Raw genomic sequence first — 14,559 nt, 5'->3', positions numbered from 1 at the left:
CGGTATGTAGGTCTCGATGTATCATGCATGTCTGTAACTTTAGAATAAAAATTCGAATCTGAATCTTGAGTTTCAAGGTTATATCTCAAGCGCTAACTGTCATGATATCACAACTACGTACATACGTACATATGTACGTACGTGTCATGAAAAGATTGAATATCTAAATACAGCAAAAAGGGTATGTCAATTGAGAAGGGAATACATCCATCCAAGGCAGGTTCCTAAGCTACCAGCCAGGCTAATTATAGAGAAGTGGACCACTTGCAAGGGGAGTGGATATTTTTATTTTTTGCTCATACTATCATGTTGATCAAGACATTTCTTTTCTCAGTAATTGACAAATGCAAGATTAGGTTACCCAACTTAGTGGCTAGAAAGTTTATGATGCACAGGGGTTCCCTTTCTGTACAAAATCAGTTTCCATCAAGCTATCTTCAAACATTAAAGTTTGTCCACATCTTGCAGAAAATAACATTGGAATCTTCATACAATGCTTGAAAGAACCCCTTATGGAAAGATCAAGTTTATCAGATTGCAGAACCCATGTTTCTAGATATTTGGTTTAATGATTCAACATTGTTGATGATGAAGAAGGAATGGATGCATATGGGGTTCAACAGGTTATGATCATGACAAAGATTTAAGGACTAACTTCTGCAGAAGAAGAAGAAGAAAAGGAAAGGATAAAAATGAAAGGACCAATCGAAACCACAAATGATATGTTCCAGTTTTAGAAGGTGAGAAAAACATTAAGGGCTATGATTGAGACTGACAGGACACAAATATCAGGACAGCCTACGAAAGTTGGCCATGGAACAGAAGAGGAGGCAGCAGTCATTAAGAAAACTGCAGAAGTAACAGATACAATACTGCAGAAAAGCTAACCCATAATCATGTATTAGGAGTGTTGAGGTAAAGACACCATTAGACAAGGATCATATCTGATAAGACTACATTAAAGAAACTTAGCTTTGCTTTGCTGAGATCATTGTCCCTACTCATATAACTCAATCTGTTCCAACTAAAAAATGAAATTAATTAGTTTTCTAGGTGGAAAAATATTATAATTTTTTTTAAAAATATGATATCTAAAAAAATCTTTAAATTATTTAAAAATATTCAAATAATTTTTTATTTTTTATTATATTTAATTAAATTTTTATATTTTTATTTTAAATTAAATAGATCACTAAGATTAATAATTTTGACTTTACATGTCAATATAACCTCACTTAAAGATAAAATGACAAGTAATATTTTAATTAATAATAATTAATCAATTATAAATCATAACGATCTATTTGTCTTAAAAGATAAAAATATATGAACTTAATCAAACACAACAAAAAATAAAAAAATTATTTAATTTTTTTTAATAATTTAAAAAATTAAAAATATTTATCTAAATAATCTACACAGCCAAATATTAAATCTTTACCTTTAAACATTTTATATTTATTTATGATCTCTTTATTTTCGAATTCGTATCAATTATTGGGTATCCCTTTTTAAATATAAAGATAAGGGTTGATGCAATCTTTGTTCAGAAAAAGATTTTGCTATTACACCAACAATGGCCCTTAATTATTATTCTTTTCCCATATCATTGATTGAATTTTACAATTCTTTTTCCCCCTTTGTGGCAATGGGATTTGGTTTCCAGCTTAATTGTTCTAACTTTCACGTCTCCATCATCAATCCTTATATGTGTTTATCAAAAAAGAATATAAAAAGAAATTATAAATTTCAACAAAATATGTCGGGTTACGATTGATATTAAATACGATGTTTCATTCTTAATTCGGGTAAGTAAGAGTTTCTTTCAAAGTTTATAAATGTGAATGTCGCATATTTTATCAAGTTAATTTTTTTTTAAAATAATAATTTTAAAAAATATATAAACATGAATGATACATGTTTTATTAAATTAATTTTTTTTTTTTAAAAAAATGATTCCGTGATACACACAGCTTTGTTGTTTTGAACTGTAGGGGCTATGACTAAAATTTGTAGTAAGCAAATCAAGATTCAAAGACAGCATGAGCCAATGGGATTTATGTCGGTGGTCCACAAGGGAAGAAATTTGTTGAAGTTAGAACGCCGCACGTTTTTAATTCTTTTTGCATTAATTTTACCATTGTTTTGGGTGAATTATTAATAATTTAAGATTATTATTGGTTTTTACGTTTGTTTTTTACTATAAATTATATTCTCTTTTATTTGAATTTTGTTTCTTTCAATTTTTTTAAAATTAATTAATTTTGTCACGAGAAAAGTTCAACTTGATAGAGTTCACGTTTTAAATTTTTTTCAACATCTCTTTACTTGACCCATATAAAATTAAAACACTATATTTACTTTTTTAAAACGTTTAACATGATATTCTGTTTTACCTAATCCAATCGCTCTTTCCCTATCTCTCTTTTTATAAATGTTTAATATGAATCGAGTTTAAATCGATTTTATTTTAATATTATTTTTTTAAAAATCATAATAAGTACGAGAAATTTAACAATTATAATCTTTACTCTTTGATTACATTTTCTTAGACAAACATGCATCAATCAATACAATTCAAAAACAAAGTATGAACAAGAGAAAAAAATTCTCAAAAAAAAAAAAAGCAGGAGTGAGCACTGATCAATCAAAACAAAGACAAGGGACACCCAAAAAGAAGAAAATGAATTGCAGCCATAGCCCATAGGCATGGCTACACCAAAATGGGTCAGGGGTTGCTCTCATTGTTTTAACTAGTTTTGGTTTTCAATATTAGACTAGGTGCTACAACTTACCTAAAAACTTTTGATTTGTCTTTTTCATTTTTGGAGGACTATTTTTGGTCTTTATATTTGCATCAGCAAAGCCAAGGAATGGGTTGTTGTGTGTGAAAAGGATTTTCTACCATATTAGCTTGGTCGGTCTGCTTCATCCATCCCAATAATCAATAGGGTGAAAGAATAGACTTGAAGTCTATTTTAATGTTACCGCTTTAGCAAACAACAATTATTCAGAATGGTTGCCTGCTTGAACCCCGGTTTTGAAAGATTCATACAAATTGTTCACATGAGAGAGATAGTTGCATGAATTAGTTGTCAGCAGGATGATTTCTTGCATAATATTAAATTGAAGCAATGATTTAGCAATGAGAGAGAGGGGATTTTTGAGCAGTTATCTGTCCAATTTAAGAGCAATGTTGGGGAGTTGGGAGGCACTGAAATCTTACTCCAAACTTGGCTACAGTCTGGGGTTTTTATCAAGGTTCTCAACTCCATGAGATTTCCGGGCTAAGATTCACACATCTTAAGAGGTATGCAAAAATCCTGGTGGAATCTAGTTCAATTTTGACTTCAACAATGGAATCAAAGATAAAAACCTGGTCAAAAGAAATTGATGAGAATGCTGTAATGCCATGGGTTTAAGATAAGGAATGATGGAGAGATGAGACAATCAGTCCCCCCTCCACAGTAATCGTTGAATTTATACCATGGGAAATTAAGACATGGGAAAAAAAGGCAAAACCTTTAAACCCTTTTCTTTCTCACCCACAACCCACCGATACTAGTGGTAAAAAGGACAGGGAGTGCTAAAGGTGAGAAGTAGCTCTCAAGAACTTGTTGAAGAAGGAAAGTGGGATTTTTCAGAGAGAGAGAGAGAGAGAGAGAGGTGTTTGTAATTTTTTTTGTTTGTCAAAGTTAAGAATCAGAAGATGGAAGATGTCAGGCAGAGAGGGATACTGGTTCTCATGGCCTTCCTGCTTCTTCCCAAAAGGAGTTAAAAAGAATATATATATATATATATATATAAAATACATAGACTCCATTTAGTATGTCAGGCTTTGATAATGCTAAGATTCCTGAAACTGGGGTACCAACTCTTTTGATTTGTCATTATGTGGGGTTTTTATTTTGTTGGCACTTTTCACCTCTGAACACCCCCCTCCTCCTCCTCCTCCTCCTTTCTTTGCTTGATATTGATATTTGATTGCAAGAGATTCCCAAACTTCCCTCTTGATATGTTCACCATCAATTAATTAATTTAAAAATGATTTGTTTTTTTCTTTCTTTTTTTTTTTTATGGTGGTGGAGTGGAGGTTGGAGAAACTAAGGGAAAATGATGGCTGACATGATATCTTCAATACAGAACACTATGAAAGGTGACATAAAGTTGGCTTATACTTTGTACACAACAAGGAATAGCTCCAAAAAGATTGAAATGGGCAAATACTTTCAAACATTGAACTCAAGATTGAAATTCCATGACAAACAAATTTTATACAGAAACATATAGAAAAGGTGTAAAGTAGCTGGTTTTGGGGAGACAACCAAAAAGAAATTGTAAAACAAAGTTAAGAGAAGAAGAGCAAGAAAAAAAAGAAAAAGGAAAAAAGAAAAAGAAAAGAAATAAGAAAAGCATAGAGATAGGGATAGGAAAGTTTAAAGATTTTTATAAAATAGAATAAAAAATTAAAATTAAAAAAATCCATTGTTTTTTAGTCTTACAAGACAAAAGTACCATTGGTACATTTGTCAGCATCTGATTTGGACAGGTGTTTGGTTTAGTCTTTTAGGACTCTGCTTCTCAACTCTCCCCTGTTTTTTTTTCTCTTTCCAAACAGAACCTCACTAATAATTAGCAAGAAATGTTTTTTAATTAATTTAAGCCTTTATTTGGCAACAGTAACTAAAACCCAGGTGCTAATTTATAAAAGGGGAGATGTTGTAGCAGAGTATTTAGGAAACAGAGATTTCCTCTTTCTCAAACTCTTGAACTTAAACAGTGAAAAAAGAAGAAGCAAGAGATAAGCAAAGAGATAGAGATAGAGATAAAGAGAAAAAGAAAAGTTTTTTGTTTTGGGATTGTTTATTTTACTAAGAATTTCTTGCTTTCTATATCTGATATTATTGTCCGTTTACTTTTTCATTTCTCACAGAAAGGGAGAGAGAAAGAGAAAAGGAACAGAGTTTGTTTATATTTTTTGTTGTGTGTGTTTTGTCAATATCATTGGTTGCACGTGGAAACCCAGAAGGTAAATTCTCTTCAGCTTCTTTCCTGAAACAGAGTTTATTTATTTTTATTTTACATTTATCTGTTTTTTCTTATGTCTCTATTATATAAATAATTATTTCATTTGTTGTTGATTACCCATCTTCCATCTCCGTCTGTTTCTTTGCTTCTCTGCCACCACCTATCTCCTTTCTTCTTCTTCTTCTTCTTTGTAAGCATTTCCCACTTTTTGTTATTTGTTTAAGCTAATGAAAGTTTAGATTTTTCTTTGATCAGAGCTTTGTTTTTAATGTTCTGGGTATAACTGATTTTGCTGTGAAAGTCATCTGTTTGAGACATATCAAATTAGTTAAACTTTTGATTTTGCTTGATCTTTGGACTCTGATGATCGTACCCTTTTGTTGGATTGCCTTGTTGTGTTCAATTTAAAGTTTTAAACACCATGCATGAAGTGATGGGCTTTTGGCTAATATCACCTGGTTTTTTTAAATTTTTGTTTAATAAATCTTGAACTGTGTTGTTGAGGGTTTTTTTTTTCATACATATATAAAACTATTGAGACATAGATTCTGTTGACTGTTTTGCATGATCTAGAATTTTGATGTTTTATTAATTTAACTTGATGCCTGTGAGCTGCAAAAGTTACTGGCTTTATTGTCTGCTGCTACATTTTCTTTTTACTGTTCAGGTGTTTTTTTCATTGTTCTTCTTGGAACGTTTGCTGGAGATATTGCTTATAATTAGCTCTACTGGCTCTGTTAAATTCTTAATTCTGATCCCCCCTCCCCCCTCTTGTTGTTGACACTATAGTTGGTAAAAGTGTCAAAAGCATGGCTCTTTCTGGGGATAATAATGATAGAGGAGAATTGAGGATTCATGAAAATTTGGATGAGCTAAGGACGGATTTGGCTGACTATATTGCTGAGTTATCAGAGGCTGCGGTGAAGGAGCGGGGCGTCTTTGCTATTGCATTGTCCGGAGGTTCTCTCATTGGCTTAATGGGGTATCAATGCATTCCTTTTCAATGTTTGGTTATTTTTGGTCTTGTGATTTTGGTGTTCTTCCATTAAAGTTTTTAGTGGAAACAGAAAACTCTGTGAAGCTCCTTATAACAAGACTGTAGACTGGGCTAAATGGTATATATTTTGGGCGGATGAACGTGTTGTGGCAAAAAACCATTCTGATAGCAATTATAAGCTTGCAAAGGATGGCCTTCTTTCAAAGGTTCGTATCTGGATTCATACTTTATTTGATGTTTTCTGGCTACCCTTTTATGAGGGTTTGTTTTGTTCTGAGAAAGGCTGAAAGCCACAAATGAAATTGCTCAAGGATTGAATGCTATCTTGAGCATTTGCAACATTTTGTTTCCTTTCTGCTTTCCAAAAACCAAATGAAGGGAAATTGCAATAAGAGATGATGTTTTCTGTTCTGATATTGGTATCTGATAAGGATGTCTCTGTTCGATCTCATTCTTTTCCTGGATTTTCCTCCTTTAGTTAACACACAGTACAGATTAGTGCCTTCATATTCACTGATTAGAATGATACACCCTTTGGATCTTGAAATATTAGCCTTTGCTAGCAGTTATTAATTGCTTAAACCTTACCCTCTGATGTTGTCTTCTGAGTTTGGAATGAACATTTGTTAACTGGTAGTATTAGTTTACATATGATATCCCCCATCTGGTTACTCATTCATTAGTGGATTCCTTATTTTCAGTGATTACTGTGTTTGCTCTTTGAATTCACCTCCACCATGTTATGGTTATCTTCCGACATTTTAAGTTAAATATATGTTTAGCAAGTATGACGTATTAGGATTATTTTTCTGTTTATTATTTGGCCATCTGATGCAGGATCAACTTTGACATTAGAAGGTGTGAAATTGAGTATTCTGTCCTCTCTGGGCAAGTGTTTACTAGCATGAATGTGTTAAGTATCATCTATGATGTTTTGAATTGAACTAGATGTTTGGTTTAAACTACAAAAACTTTCTTGCTACTGGGGTTTTAGTATTTTCATAATATCTCTGGAAACTTCTTCATTCAGCTCAGGTTTATTATGACCTTCCTGTTTTATCTGGTCAATCCTGCAAGTTGAATTTCCTTTACCGGATATAAAATTTCATTTTGTTCACTATGCCATCTTTGACTCACCACAATACAAAGAACAAATACATGATGCAAACAATAATTTTTGCTCACTTAAGAGGGTTGTACTGGCAGGTTGGGGGTTTGAAAACTTGCTGTAACAACATGGAAGTGTAAATTTCCACATGATTTGAAGAGCTTTTTCTGGTGGTTCTACCCTTCTAAGAACTTTTGAACTTTTTTGAGTTGCTCATTCCACTGGCACATTGAGGATAGCATGAAGCATGCATCTTTAGGACATCGGATATTATCAAAGTGCACGTCAAAAAAAGATATTATCAAAGTGACCAAGATGACTGATGGTTCTGAAAAGCTAAGGGCCTTACAGTGAAACTGTCGTTTTATCTTTGGTAATCCTTGTAGACTTGTTTTTCAAAGATGAAGAGTTTGTCTGTTTGGATCCTTGATGATCAAAGTCAGACAGGTTTGAGAGCTTTTAGGACTTGCTGATCTATTACCGCTTCTTGGGCTATACCTTGTCCCCTCTCCTTTTCTTCTTAACTTTTTCTCAACCCTTAACAAAAATTTGATGAATTACTTTTCAAGTTGTGGTTATGGGGAACATTAAGTGACCTAGCTAGCTTGTTAGTCATGTTTTGCATCCCTTTGAGTAGCTAGTCAGCAAAATGACTTAACTAGCATCAAACTAAACTTGACTATGATAAAAGTTAGATTAACAATGTATATTTCTTTTTATCTTATCTTTAGCAAGTGGTCGAAGAGAAATTTATATTGAATCATTATAAAAACATTTGTGTCAACAATGATGCGGTTTTCTTCTATTGTCTAGATGGCTGCATCCAGATTTAGTGTCATGGTGTCACCACTTTACAAGTTCTGAATTCGGCAACATTCTTCAATGGATAGATTGATTGAAAAATCATGCTTCAGCTTATTTTGATAAGTTTTACGCGTAAGTTGTATATGCTCTCATGATTTATGCCTTTAATCTGCAGGTGCCAATTGTTCCAAGTCATGTCCATTCTATCAATGATTCAGTTTCAGCAGAGGAGGCTGCTGATGAATACATGTTTGTTATTCGGCAGTTAGTGAAAACACGGATGGTAGGTGTTTCTGACATTAGTGACTGCCCGAAGTTTGACCTTATCCTTCTTGGGATGGGCCCTGATGGTCACATTGCCTCGCTATTTCCTAATCATTCAGTGCTTGATGAGACAGACGAATGGGTAACTTTCATCACTGATTCCCCCAAACCACCACCTGAGAGGATAACATTCACTTTGCCTGTCATCAATTCAGCGTCCAATGTAGCAATGGTTGTGACAGGTGAGAACAAAGCAGAGGCTGTGCATTCGGCAATCGATAACATCGGACCTGACTGCCCGTCACTGCCTGCACGGTTAGTCCAACCATCGAAAGGGAAGTTGATATGGTTTCTGGACAAGCCAGCTGCATCAAAACTAGACGGCTTCCAATTCTCTGAGTAGGGTCCAGGTTTTTTCTTGTCAAAGTGTATCTTTGTATGTAGTGGAGGGTTTTGAAACCTGTTGATCCTCATCCTCGATTAGTTCCTGGCATCTTTTTCTTTTGACTTTGGGTTAAATTCTTCATTTCGGTTTCTTCCTCTCTTTTCTATTTGAGATGGGAAGTGTGAAATCCGTTTTGTAAGGAGAGGTAAATAAACGTTGGTTTCTTGTGCAAAAGCTTTTTCTTGGTTCAGGTTCCATTTAGACCGTTTCATTGGGAAGCCATACGAGTGAAATGTGGTGCAGCATGCCTACTTTGTTTGACATATACCAAATATATGAAAGGGGAACATTTTCCTACCCTTCCCATAGCAGCTCCAATCTTCTGACCAGGATAATCAAAGGAAATCAAACTGTGGCAATAAACATTTGCATGGCTCAAAGATCCATCTATCTGTTGTGAAGACGAAATATAATCAATGATTACTTCGGAATTGTGTGACGCATCTTTGTAAGATGCCAAATAAAAGCCTTTCTCAGTCATAAATGTACAGATACTGAACTATTCTACATCATAAAAGCTGTTCTTTATGCACATAATACAGAATAGAGCAGCTGGAATAATTGATATCATTTGTTTTGTGTGTGCAGGAATTATTATCATTGATTATCTGATAGTTACTCTACAACATAAGCTAAGAGCATCCTGACATGAAACTTATTAGAGGCTTCCCGGTTCCCACCGAAGAATATTTTCACACTTATGGCATCTCCTAATATTAAGGGTCGTCAGCATCCGAATCTTTGGCTCAATGGTAGATGCATGTATTCCTTACTCAGAGAGTAAATTTGAATTACCCTTCCCCACATTAAAAATAAATAAACAAAGGGTTGAGATTAGGGATTGAAAGCTTCCTGAATTGCAAAGCTCACCCAACCCCCCCTCCACCCAGTTCCCTGCCCAAGAAAAAAAAATCAAAACAAAAGCAAATGCCCTTGACATCAGTTGGATAGCTTCAACTAATAATCACACGGATGATGATTGAAAATAAAATATTAAAATACCTATCCACCTTTTGACATCAGTTACAATAAAAGATTAGCTTCTTCAACCTACTCTTAGTTATCCAGAATTAAATAATGGAAACTATTTAAATATGTCCAATCTCTTTCAAAAAAGAGACTGAAGCTGATTAGGCAGCATATTCTACATGGATTAGACTAAACCCTCAACAAAGCTATCAAAATTTAAGCTCCACAATATATAACTGAAGAACAAAACTTTATTAGGACAGGCTCCAACATGCCACGAACGAAAGTAGATATGCTAAAATTAATACTTTCAATGAAAAGTGCCCTCTGACTGTACGTTTCTTAGGGATGCCATTTTAGTTCCTCTCACTCAAGGAAAGTAAGTACATGTTCAATTGAACATCTTCAGTTAAAGGTGTGTAGTACAATAAACCTTTCATAGTCAAAGTATTGTTGTACTGCTTGCAACAATAGCATATTCTACAAAGATAAGATCAAACAACTTTTAAGCTTTATGAGAAAATCAGCAATGAGTTAGATGTTTTAACAATAATTCAATGATTTTGTTCCAAAGATCTAAAAGAATCTCTTCTTTTTTTTCTTTCTTTCTAGGATGGTAAGCTCTGCAATGTTCATAAATGTTGAAGCAATTAATACTGAGCAACTCCTGGGATTGGAATATATGAACTCTTCATTCATTTCAAAATTGGTTTTCCTCAATTAACAAGATTTAATTGAGTGGCACAGAGGCATTCAGTGTACTTTACAGTGGTATGAAATTTCCTAAGGCATATGATGAAATAAACTATATGAATCAGTATGACATCCAAGATCAACTTACAGACTCCACCAATGTGCGATATTCCCTTTCTGTTACTGATCTTATGCCATTTAAATCAGGAACTGCTTCTTCTTCTTCTCCTTCCTTTTCTATACCTTCCCTTGGAGGGAAGCCACGTGTGCGTGCAACTAGCCATTGGTCTATGACCCCACAGTCAATTGCATACTTGATTGTGCATTCTAAGTATCCTTTATCTGTAATGAGATCTGGCTGAACTGTCAACATTCTCAGGAGAGCTGAAATATTTGTGAAAAGAAAAAAAAAAGATGGATAAGCTGAAATTCCAATAACAGTAAATAAACCATGATTGCCTAACCATGCATCAATAATTAGTCAATAATGAGGAAAAATCAATATCAAAATCATCTACCACCTAAATCTTTAACTTCTCCGTTATAGTGAGCAGATGCCTTATGCATACAAAATAATAAATCATATCAAATCGCTTCCAGCAAAGATCTTACATAAAGTAAACAATGATAATTAGCCATCCTTCATATTTTGTTTTAGCTAGCCTGACTAAGCAGTTTTCTCAAACACTAGGATGTCAAAGGAAACATATAATGAAAATTAATAACACGATAAATTCTACATTACTTTTTAACATAGATCTATTAATTTGGGAGCTTGTGGGTTATCAATTACTTATTAAAATTAGCAAATGATATGGTCAAACTGATAGCTGGATACCTAACCATAACAATTCCCCTATTTGGACATGAGCCGGTTGAAATAGACCGTCAAAGAGCAATTCCTGCAAAAAGGGTTAACTACACATTGAGTGGTAAGCTATAACAACTGCTCAGTCTTCTCCCTTTGAGCCAAATGATGTTTTTAAATGGGGAAAAAAAGGCTGAGCTTGGCAATGTACCAAGCTCAACAGTCCCTATGTATAATGACTCCAAAAAAACCTACAAACTTTCATGTAGCAGAGAGCAGAGATAAGTAGATCCACAAGTCTGTACCTGCAACAATGCCATCTCCAGATGCTGACATATCGCAAGTGAAAGGGGTTATGGGAGCATCCTCCATCCCATGCGCTGCACCATTTTGCTCCTTTGTGTAATAGTGTATCTTGGAAGTCCCATTTGTTACAAACAAAACCTTAAGGTTTTCATGCCAGAGTGGTTCGACCACTTCATGATCATAATGGATAAATTTTGATCTGGCATTGTTCTTGGTGTCAAATTCTTCAGTAGGCTTGATTCCACAGAGAAACTCCAGTTCTTGCTTAGTAACCTCAATAACATCAGCAAGGTTCCATGCTTCTTGTATGAAAATCTTGGTCTCTTCATCAGACTGCCACAGTGGCAGTGGAAGGTTTACGTCATAGAAAATAACCCCTCCTAATTTCTTTGACATCTTGATGGCTTTCAATGTAGTTGATCTCATGTTTCGATCAAGCAGAGAATGTGTGCTGAAATAGAACATCTTTGCCTACAAGGAGGTTGTTAAAGAAGTCAATAATCTCTAGGAGCAATACAGCTTTCTTATAATAGAGATATTAAAATTGTTGAAGTAAAGAGGTATGGCCCATCTTATAATTATAGATAAGTCATTTCTTCCATTGTAAGGACATTTATAAATGGGTGAGTGATTTTGCATGTTATAAGCAGCCAGTTGCGAATAGCCAGAAAATGTGAGACTATAGAACAGAATGTGCACAAACCTAGAAATCCCATAAATAATCAAACCCAAAGAATGAAACTGGAAAACTGTCATGTTGAGGTTGACAAAATAAACACAAAATAAAAAGGGTGGAAGCAACAAATCATACAAACATATTGGACAAAGTTGGAATAATTGATGGAAGAACTCAGAACATATATAGGCACTTCAACAAATGGCTCCTTAGCTTCTGCTCTAAGCTGAAACTTTCTCACAGATATACTATACTGTGTTAATAAAGACTACAGAGCTTTTCTATCAATTTTTTTTCCTACCAATTTACTGAAACATTATCCTTGTAATTATCAGTTTCTGTTTACTAAGAAGACAAGCAGATACATGTTCAAGTAAAATAGTAGTGTAATATCATGAGGTTTCCCTAACCATATATCATTAAAAAGCAACGATGCCAAAATCACATGAATTACTTTTTGCACACTTACTCTATTACCTCTTTCAGCACATCAATATTGATCTCAGACTTGGACAGAGAATCCTCTGCACATGATCTGAGACTGGTCATTCTCAAGCGTCCTCTTTTACTAACTTTCATCTGTGATACAGCCGTTGCCCTTCTACTATCAATTAGAAGTGATCGTGTTTGAACATTGTTCACATTTAAATAGCATAGCATGGCCTGGCCATAGTCATCATCGCCAAGTTTTCCCATAAAAGCAACTTTACCACCCAGGCTTGCAAGAGCAAGAGCAACACTGCCAGCAGATCCCCCAGGTGCCCTAACAAATTTTTCTGCGGCCCATATAGCATCCTTCATTCTCTCATGGATTTCATAATCTACAAGTCTGTTGGCTGGTCTTCCTGAGGGAACAAAAGCATGCTGTGCAGCTCCAAAGCAACAAACAAGTGGAGGCCAGCCATATGTGTAACTAATATCTTCCCCTTCATCTATATGCAATTCAAGGTCTTCCTCACTCTCATCACCCGAATTTGTCATTAAAGTAGAGTCCTCTATGTCACTAATTTCAGATTCACTTTGTTGCTCTTCCATACTATCATCCTTCTTTTTAGTCCTTCTCCTCCTCACCTTTTTCTCAGTTTTCTGTTCATCAACACTAGTAGAAGCTGATGCCACTGTGAATAATAAAAGTATCAATTTAGCAATAAATAACTGATTTTAAATCAGCAATAGGTATTAAGCATGTTTAATGAGGCAAGACATTGATGAAATTGCAAGGTTGTACCTTTCTTTCTAGACCTTTGTGTTTTCTTATTAGCTTCACTTGATCTTGACGTGCTTTCCTCCTTAGCAGCATGATTTTTTACCACCAATTCAGAGTTTTCCTCAGGCACATCATCTTTTGCTTTCTTCCTAGTTCGTGTAGGAGTTCGTCTAGTGGTTCTAGAAGCCTTCTTTTTGACAACTGCCCCATTTTCACTGGGTTCCTCTTGAGTTGAAATGGCACCATTTTTCTTGGCTGAGAGACACCATTTATTCTGCAACCAGAAATCCTGAGGTTGCACTAAATTGGGCGCAGGGTAATAAATTGAATTCGAGTTCCACCTGCACCATCAGAAAGCAAAATAAAAAAAATGAGAAAGAAAGAAAGATCAGCATAGATAAATATTGGTTTACAAGTGAGCCAAGGCTTAAGCATAGTTAACTGAGCTCTCACGTAGTAAAGTCCAGTATACACTACCATACATCCAATTTTATCAATCATCCACATGTCCAGCACCAGCAAATTCCTCACCCCCAACCTCCAGATAAAAGCCAACACACATGCACAAAGCCCCACAATAACACACAAAAATAAAAATCTAAGCAAAACCAGATAACATTTTAAATTTCTTTCAAAATCCCAATAAAAGGGAATGTTGATTCACAGTGTAAATAGTACTGTTAGGAAAGCAAAAACACGGGTCTTTGGCTGACATGTGACCTCTGCTATCACCAAGGAAGAAAAGAAAATATTTTTGGAGCAAAATGGCAAAGCAGCATTGGAGCAGCTGAATTATAAAATGGGCATCCACACAAAGGAGAGACACATTCAAGTTCATAACATAAAAACATGGCAAGGACACAGCAACGATTCTACCCCATCAAAGTGAAATTACAAAAGGATATGAGAAGAATACCAGTTGCAAAAAAACATTAAAAAAGGAAAAAAAATACTGCTAAGACTTGAGGTAAAGAGAGATGGAAGGAACCTGGAAAGTGAGAGAAAATGAGTAAAAGAAAGGGATGCCATTGATAATCTTTAATAGCAATCTCTACTAATTTGCAGTTAAGCAGAGCATGTAAGAAATGAGAACCGTCTCTTCTTGTCGTGGGGGTTTTAAGATTGGAAATACAAATACAAGAGAGGATAGAGGGAACCGAGGGGTTTTAGTTTTACACGCTCTCTCCCTCTCTCCCTGAGAGATATATTAATATTAAAAAAGAAAAGAAAAAGAAAAGAAAAGGAATATGACTT

At 34.7% G+C, this 14,559-nt stretch overlaps 2 protein-coding genes across 6 annotated transcripts; one reads left to right on the top strand and one right to left on the bottom strand.

Annotated features, from left to right (window-relative positions):
- Positions 4,601 to 8,864, top strand: LOC18610229 (probable 6-phosphogluconolactonase 1). Of its 3 annotated transcripts, none has more exons than XM_007045762.2 (4): positions 4,601 to 5,029; positions 5,818 to 6,010; positions 6,096 to 6,231; positions 8,113 to 8,864. In XM_007045762.2, the coding sequence occupies exons 2-4, from the start codon at positions 5,838 to 5,840 to the stop codon at positions 8,602 to 8,604; spliced, it is 801 nt and encodes a 266-aa protein (XP_007045824.1). In that variant the 5' UTR covers positions 4,601 to 5,029; positions 5,818 to 5,837; the 3' UTR covers positions 8,605 to 8,864. The 3 variants fall into 3 exon arrangements, with proteins under 3 accessions (XP_007045824.1, XP_007045825.1, XP_007045826.1); XM_007045763.2 differs by having other exon boundaries at positions 5,696 to 6,010; XM_007045764.2 differs by lacking the exon at positions 4,601 to 5,029 and adding an exon at positions 5,119 to 5,218.
- On the bottom strand, positions 5,189 to 14,495 carry LOC18610228 (fructokinase-like 2, chloroplastic). 3 transcript variants are annotated; one of them, XM_018115400.1, is made up of 6 exons: positions 14,294 to 14,495; positions 13,327 to 13,646; positions 12,576 to 13,216; positions 11,422 to 11,893; positions 10,526 to 10,692; positions 5,189 to 5,218 (listed from the first exon to the last, which is right to left on the bottom strand). In XM_018115400.1, exons 1-6 carry the CDS (start codon positions 14,332 to 14,334, stop codon positions 5,189 to 5,191), a joined length of 1,671 nt encoding a protein of 556 aa, XP_017970889.1. In that variant the 5' UTR covers positions 14,335 to 14,495. The 3 variants fall into 3 exon arrangements, with proteins under 3 accessions (XP_017970889.1, XP_007045823.2, XP_007045822.2); XM_007045761.2 differs by lacking the exon at positions 5,189 to 5,218 and adding an exon at positions 8,734 to 9,037 and having other exon boundaries at positions 10,457 to 10,692; XM_007045760.2 differs by lacking the exon at positions 5,189 to 5,218 and adding an exon at positions 9,047 to 9,540 and having other exon boundaries at positions 10,457 to 10,692.

The sequence above is a fragment of the Theobroma cacao genome, chromosome 2, assembly GCF_000208745.1.
Source record: "Theobroma cacao cultivar B97-61/B2 chromosome 2, Criollo_cocoa_genome_V2, whole genome shotgun sequence".
In the NCBI taxonomy this organism is placed as follows: domain Eukaryota; kingdom Viridiplantae; phylum Streptophyta; class Magnoliopsida; order Malvales; family Malvaceae; genus Theobroma; species Theobroma cacao.
This window is presented reverse-complemented; position numbering and strand designations above follow the sequence as displayed.